The sequence below is a fragment of the Prionailurus viverrinus genome, chromosome B3 (genome assembly GCF_022837055.1).
Source record: "Prionailurus viverrinus isolate Anna chromosome B3, UM_Priviv_1.0, whole genome shotgun sequence".
Lineage (NCBI taxonomy): Eukaryota > Metazoa > Chordata > Mammalia > Carnivora > Felidae > Prionailurus > Prionailurus viverrinus.
Window position 1 is genome coordinate 100,594,630 of NC_062566.1, and position 7,429 is coordinate 100,602,058.

At 47.1% G+C, this 7,429-nt stretch overlaps 1 protein-coding gene across 1 annotated transcript in view; it reads right to left on the minus strand.

The window, feature by feature from the left end:
* The window catches only part of SLC35F4 (solute carrier family 35 member F4), a 244,072-nt gene extending 239,639 nt beyond the window's left edge, over nt 1–4,433 (minus strand). Inside the window, exon 1 of the mRNA XM_047863110.1 lies at nt 4,129–4,433. Within this exon, the coding sequence (XP_047719066.1) occupies nt 4,129–4,231 (103 nt within the window). The 5' untranslated portion in view covers nt 4,232–4,433. The remainder of the gene's footprint in view (nt 1–4,128) is intronic.
* Between the last annotated feature and the right edge of the window lie 2,996 nt (nt 4,434–7,429).

Consider the following 7,429-nt stretch of genomic DNA (forward strand, 5'->3'; position numbering starts at 1 on the left):
TCCCACATTATGGATTATTCTTTCTCTACTGAATCATTCTCGAGTCCTTGCAAACTTGCTGTTATTTCTTCCATTAAAAGAAAAAAAACTTCCTTGATCCTACGATCTCCATTGGCTCTGCTCCCCTTTGCACAAAAAATCCTTGAAGAGTTGTCTATGCTCACACTTCCAAGTCCTCTAATTCTCTTATACACATTCTAGTAAATTTTATCCTACCTTACCTGCTCTTGTCAGGGTTCTTGTCAAGGTCACCAATGACCCCCAATTGCCAAAGTCAGTGGTCAGTTACAAGTCTTTATTTCACTTAACTTTTCAGCAGCATCGGACTCAGCTAATCCCTTCCCCTTGAAACTCTTCACTGGCTTCCAGGGTATCACAAGCTCCTGGTTTTCCTCCCACCTCCCTGGGAGCTCCTTCTTGGTCTACCTGCATGGTTTCTCCTCCCCCCCCACCCCAGCCTCTTAATGTCTGAGACCCTCAGGATTCAAACCTTGTTCCTTTTCTCTACATAAATTCACTCTTGGAGCTCTCATCAGTCTTAGGCTTCAAATACCATCCAGATGCTGAAAAATCCCTAATTTATATCCCCATTCAGACCTTTCCTATGAACTCCAGGCTTACCTTTCATCTCCAATTACATTTAACATTCCTCAAATAGTATCCTTAGCCCCAGACTCCCTCTACCTTGAAGCCTTCAGGATTCAGCTGTTGGCAACTCAAAGTTGGTCAAACCAGAAAAGATGGAATCACATTTTGCTCCTCTCTCTCTTGCAGATGTCATATCCGGTGCACTGGTAACCCCTACTGGCTCTAACTTCAAGTATCTGCAGAATCTGACCACCTCTTACCACCTGTTACCACTCTGGTTCAGGCCGACATCATCTCCCACCCAGGTTATTGCAATAACATAGCTAGTCTCTCTGCTTCCACTCCTGCCTGAATACAGCAGTCAAACTGATCCCTTTGAAAAGTCAAGTCACATCACTCCTTTGCCAAAACCCTAGAAAGGCTTCCCAAAGGACTTACAATGGCCTCTAAGGCTCTACTTTACCCGAACCCCTGCATTCACAGTGACCCCATCTCTACCCATTCTCCCAACTGCTCACTCCGCTTCTGCCATGCAGATCTCCATGCTTTTCCTCTAGCATGCCAGGCACGTTCCAGCTCAGAGCCTTGCACTGGCTGTCCACCCTGCCTGGAACATCTTCCAGATGTTCACGCATCTAACTTCTTCACATACTTCAAGGCTTTGCCTGGTTGTGATCTCCTCAGTGAAGTCTTAACAGGCTGCCCTATTTAAAATTGCCACAATCTCTACCCCTCCCCCTCAGAATTGTTCATTCTTTTTACCCTGTTGTGATTTTTTTACAGCACCTATCACCTTGAAGCATACGACATTATTTGTTTGTTTGTTTATTATTGTCTGTCTCCACTCACTGAAACTTCAGCTCCAAAAAGGAACACGTTTTTGTCTGTTTTGTTCATGGGCGTATTCTTGGCACACAGGAGGTCCTCAAATAGCACTTGTTAAATAGAGGAGTCTATTTCCCCCACCAGACCAAAAGTAACTCAAGGCTAGACAAATGCTTCCATCATTTCTGCACCCTGATTATTATCCTGATAATATCATACCCTGACAATACATCTCATACACACACACACACACACACAAACTTCTTTTTGTATCAGTCTGACTACCAGCATTTCTTCCGCACAAGGCACTCATCTTCCTGATTGCCAGGGACGGCACCAGTATACATTAACAGGAGGTTGATCACTGATGCATTTTCTCAGAGCTGAGTCCCCACCTACTTCTAAAAAGGTAAATGGCATAGATACCAAGAGATCATCCTTAAGGCCTCACATGTGACCAGTCAGAAAATGGGAAAGTCACCTTGCCTTCACATATTCTATATTCCTCACCATAGCCTTTCCCTTAATATATCCCTCCAGACTTCCCCCAAGCTGTTGCTCATTCCTGGTAACAGCTAAATCAATTGGCCATATTGTACTGGTTTGCTTCAATGTGTTTGTTTACTAGTTGAGGCCTGCATTAAGGGCAGGATTATTTCACGGTGCTCGGCTGCCTGGCTCTCTTCCAGCTCTCTCCTCTCCTCGTCTCTCACTGTGCAAAATGGCAATCTCTTTCTACCTCTGAAGGCACGAACATCCTGAAAGTTATTTGACTATCATGTAATTCTCTGTGCTCATGAGATTGTCTGCACTGACTTCTGTGGCCTCAAGTTAGATAAGTGCCCATCAAAAAAAAATACGCCAAATGTACCTTTATCCCTGTTCGCTTCAGTTACTGTCTCAGCCCGTGCTCTTCCCTCTTTTTGTCCTATTATTGTACTGCAAATGAAACAAGGGCTGCTATTTGAATGAGCATGAAAAGATAATATGAACATGATTTTATTTAAAATGTCACTTTTCCAGTATTCCATTTGGTTTGTTCTTTATTAACCACAGTTCCATTGTTATAAAAATTATATTAATAAACTACCCTGAGTCTTGAAATTTCAGACAGCTTCCACATTCTCTAAGCAACCAAAATCCCATGGTTCCTAATTAAAACATTCAATTACTTGGTGAAATCCAACTAATGTCCACATAGCATACTTTCCTCGCCATAGTGCTTTATGGTGCTGTCCTTAAGTTTCTAGGGTAAAAAAAGAAACCCTTTGCCAATAGGGGGAAAAAAAGAAGTTTTTCAATCTATAGTACAAAGACTTCAAACTGCATTCCACAGTGTGTTATTTTCTTTCCAGAAAATTCTAACACTATATAATTACTTTTGTATGGAAAATGAATAATGTAAGCTTCTAAAAACAGCTAGACTGAAACCATCCAAATCAGACAGGCCTTTCCTGAAACCAAATGAAATATCAAATGAGAAAATATCTCTATGAGAACAAAGCTCCTGAATTATTATTAAATAGAGATGCAGCATAGTGGGGGAGAAAGTTACATGAAAAAAAAAGTGTTTTCTCCTCTACGTGTCAGAGAAACTATAACATTGATCGGACCCCAAAATGTCACAGAAAAATACCAATCAGAAATGCATCGAGGATCTTGCACGGTTTCTGGTTAAAAATAACAGCAAAAACATCAATTAGGCTCCATCTATTGCGACAGAAATGCATTGATACAGGAAAAGCGAGATCCCACCTGCATGGGAATTAAGCCGCAACTAGTCCCCCAATTCGGAGAAAAATGAGCTTCACTTTGGTCGCTGGCTGAACTAATTCCAGCAAAGACAGCCAGTGGGGTTTGTGTGTTGGGGGGAGGGGGACAGAGTAGAGCGCACCTCATCGCCCTCGCCGCGAAACTGCTCTAGCAATGTGAAAGCATCCGCGCCGCACGACCCCCCCTTAGCCGGGAGAAAGCCTGTGCAGAACCGAGAAGCCTACTCAGGCTGAGAGGGAGCCGCGACGTGCCGCCGGCCGCGCGGGAGCTTGGCCCTGTCGCGCCTCCCGCTTGCACACACCCCACCCCCAGTCGTTTGCACGGGTCTCTGGCTCCAGGCGCCGGCACTCGGAGACCTGAACAGGTTTCTCTCTGCCCGGGGTGGAGGGCCTCGCAAAAACATTTTAGCAGGAGTAATTCCCGCGCTGGCGGCGTCTCGACAGCCGGAGTGCACAAGCAGAGCCGGCCTGCGCCGGGACCCAAGTCTGCCTCTGCCGCCCCCGCCGGCCCCACCCCCGAGCCTACCCAGCCAGCGCGCCCCGCGCCCCGCCTGCAGCCCGGCACCCAGTAGGGGCTGGGGGGAGTGCAGCACCTAGGGCTGACTTTCCGCTAAGTAAACAGCCATGGCAGCCTTCCCCTTGGTGGTAAATGAGCCAGAGGTGAGCCGGCCGACGGCCGCCCGGAGCGCTCACCCGGTCCCCCCAGCGCTTCCCACCCCAAGGCTGCCACTGTTTCCAAACTCCTAGGCGCAAATGGCCCGGGCCCCCGTTCTCTCTCGTGGTTCAGCACCGAGAACAACGGACATACTTTTCGCCCCAGCGGCCCCACCGCCAGGAAGGTAGCGTTAGCGGTACAGGCAGGGCTGCAGGTGTCCGGACCGCGCGCCCTCCCGCATCCCACCCGCTCCGGTGCCTGGAACAAGGCAGCCCCGCGGCGTCTTACTTTTCTGGCTGGAGTAACCCGGGTAATAGCCATAGTAGCCAGTGATCCGCAGGATCCGGTCCTCGATGGTGGCCACCCCGTTGGGGGCCGCTTTGACATCCATAGAGAGCGCGGGGCGGCGGCCCCGGGCGCGGCAGGGCGGAGAGCGCAGCGCGGGGCCCGGGAGCTGGTGCAGGTGCTGCTGCCGCCGCCGCCGCCGGTGCTGATGTTGCAGCTCGTGCTCCCGCGCCCGGGCTCTGACTCCACCGCCCGGCGCAGCACCGGCTCCGCATCACAGCGGCGGCGGCGGCGGCGGTGGCGGCGGAGCGGCCCCCACTCGGGCCGGCGTCTCCGTCAGCCTGGCAGCTCTCCCGCCCGCCGCCCGGCGCACTGCTGCCCGAATAGCGCCCCCTCACCTCCGACGCCCACCGCGGCCCGGCGGGTGTGGGCGCCCCACCTGGCCGCAGACTCTCCTCGTTAACCCTTCTGCACTCCTTCCCCGGGGACTAGACATCCCCCAACCCCACCTGCCAGAAGGGATGCCCTGTCCGGGGGCGTGGGAGGAAAAGAGAAGGTGAGCTGGTGGCAGGGGCTCAGGGAGGCCCCCTGGGTGGAGGGGTGGAGATGGAAGAGACCCAAGCGGAACCAAGTGTTAATGTGAGAGGTGCACCGTCGCTCGGGAAGATGACACCTCGGGGGCGCCCCCGGGGCCTGGTCCCCGCTAGGCGTCTGCACCACCTGGGATCAGCTGATGCGCAAGTGTTCCCAGGAGTTAATCAGTTGTCCAAACTTGCCTAGACGACGAGGAGTCTTTTTCTTAAGAAATGAAAAGAAAAATGAGGCCTCCGCAGGTGGCACGTGGAGTGATTACCCCGGTATTGCGCACACGGAGACTTTAAAAGATGAAGCCCTTGAGTCTGACGGTCCATGTCCCGACCCTCCAGCCTCCCAGCGAAAACAAAGGCTAGGGAGACTCAGCTGTGCACAGCATGTTTATTTTGCCAGTTTCAAATGCCCTTAGGAGAAATGATTTTCTCCCTTTATTGCCAAAAACATCAGGGGGGAAGCCCTTCAAACTGTAAATATCTGGACGGATGAAAGTTTTAGCTACAGCCTAGAGACCTTCCATCTGAGTCGAGAACGTCCTTGAGCTGTGTGTTCAGAGCAAACACCCTCCCCTCAGGTGTAACTCTTCTGTTTTCGCGAGATACCCACCGGGTTAGAATCAGTGAGTAGTGGAGATGATTTCTCTATTCAGTTGGTAGTCACAGCCTCCTGAAAATAATCTTCAAAATTTCAACTCAGAAACTAAAGGGGATGGAGGCTCAGGTGTCAGCTCATCAGCTTAGAGGTCATTATGTTCATTTTCCATCCAGACCCAGTTTAAGACACATCCCTGCCAGATTTCACATTTCTAAAATTTAGGGAGGAGGTGGGGGGGGGGGGGAAACAAGTTGACCTCAGTGCCCCTTCAGAAACCTCCAAAGAGCCAATCACAGCATTCTGCCTTCAAGCATTCTCCCCATTGTGTGTATACCCTTAAGTGGGAAGAAATGTGCAAACTTTTTAAAAGATGAATTAGATTTAAGCATAGGAAAATGCAGTATTAAATTCCACAGCGTGTTAAGGGGTTTCATCCAGACACAAAGCCTAGCACAGAATTTTGAGAGTGGAGTGAATCTGAAATGATTGTGGCTGGAGAAGGGAGGGTTCATAAAGTAGCCAATTTCCTCCCACACCTGCTTCCTGGGCGGGAAAGATGGAAGGAACTTAAAGGTCAAAATGAACTTAAAGGAAAAACCAACCTTGGAGGCAATGGTGAGGAACTGAAATTTAAAGCAAAAATGGAAGGATTATGCCTTTATACTCTGCTGCCCAACACCCCACCCCCGACAGTGATTTTCAGCACACTTTGGTACTTTTATTATTTTTATTTCGGTGGCAAACCTTATACAAAATGTGTGCATTGTACATGGTGAAATGGGTTGTTCACACTAAGATGTCCCTTTTGTTTAAAGTTGCTATAAGACAAATTTGCCTGCATTACATCTAATATGTGTTTAATAACATCATAATCCATAGCATATTAATATATCCATGATTCAATGAGAGAGAAATTAAGAAACTACTCCAGCAAAAACCTTCTGGGGTAATAGGAATATGAATATACACAGACTTTAAAGACAAGTGGTTTTGCCCTATTAATGCTTATAACTTATTTTACCATAATGTATTTAAGAGCTAAATTACACTTACTCTGTAAATTATTGCCTTCTTCCTAGTTTTGCTTTGTTTTTAGAAATGTCCAGAGTAGTGGTTAGAAATGTACTTAACTGAATCTCATCATTCGTACAAACAGCAAATTCAGCATAAATTTAAATAATATAAATATTATACCCACAAGAGTCTATGTTTCCTAAAATAAACTATTTTAGAAAATCTCTGGGGCGCCTGGGTGGCGCAGTCGGTTAAGCGTCCGACTTCAGCCAGGTCACGATCTCGCGGCCCGTGAGTTCGAGCCCCGCGTCAGGCTCTGGGCTGATGGCTCAGAGCCTGGAGCCTGTTTCCGATTCTGTGTCTCCCTCTCTCTCTGCCCCTCCCCCGTTCATGCTCTGTCTCTCTCTGTCCCAAAAATAAATAAATGTTGAAAAAAAAATTAAAAAAAAAAAAGAAAAGAAAATCTCTGACTGACCTGGGAATTAATTTCAAAACAGCAGAGCATTTACAAATGTCTCCCTAATCATCTGTAGTAGGGTGACTAAAACAGTAAATGCAAGCACATACCGCAGTCTAGGCCACACATTTTTTTAATGGAACTGAAATTCTACAATTATTAATTGATCAACAATGAGAAGCAAATTTCTGCTAGTTGATAAGCACTCTCTGTTGCATATGAGAAAAGTTTTTTAACCTTTCAAATTTCACGTTGCATATCATTAAAAGTTTATGGAACTTCTTTTGAGGGGAAGAGAATTTTTACAAAACATTTTTATATGGTCAGCCCACCAGTGTTCACAAACCCAAATACAAAAATTCAAATTTACAAAATGTGAAATACCCGAGTGTCTCAAATCTGTTCTGAAAAAAATGAGGAAAGATATAATTGAGCAAATGAAGACTGAAGGTGGTTATTTGATTCGAAAATGGTTCCTCATAGTAGCCAGTTTCACACAGCCAATTTCCCTATTAAATCAAATAGTAAATCAATTTTCCAGGTAAATCATAACTCAGTTTAGAAAAATGTGGTTTGTAGGCAGGAATATTTCTAATGCATTATTAGCACAGGGCATCTGTCTATGCCTCCAAGTGTGTTTTAATAGCT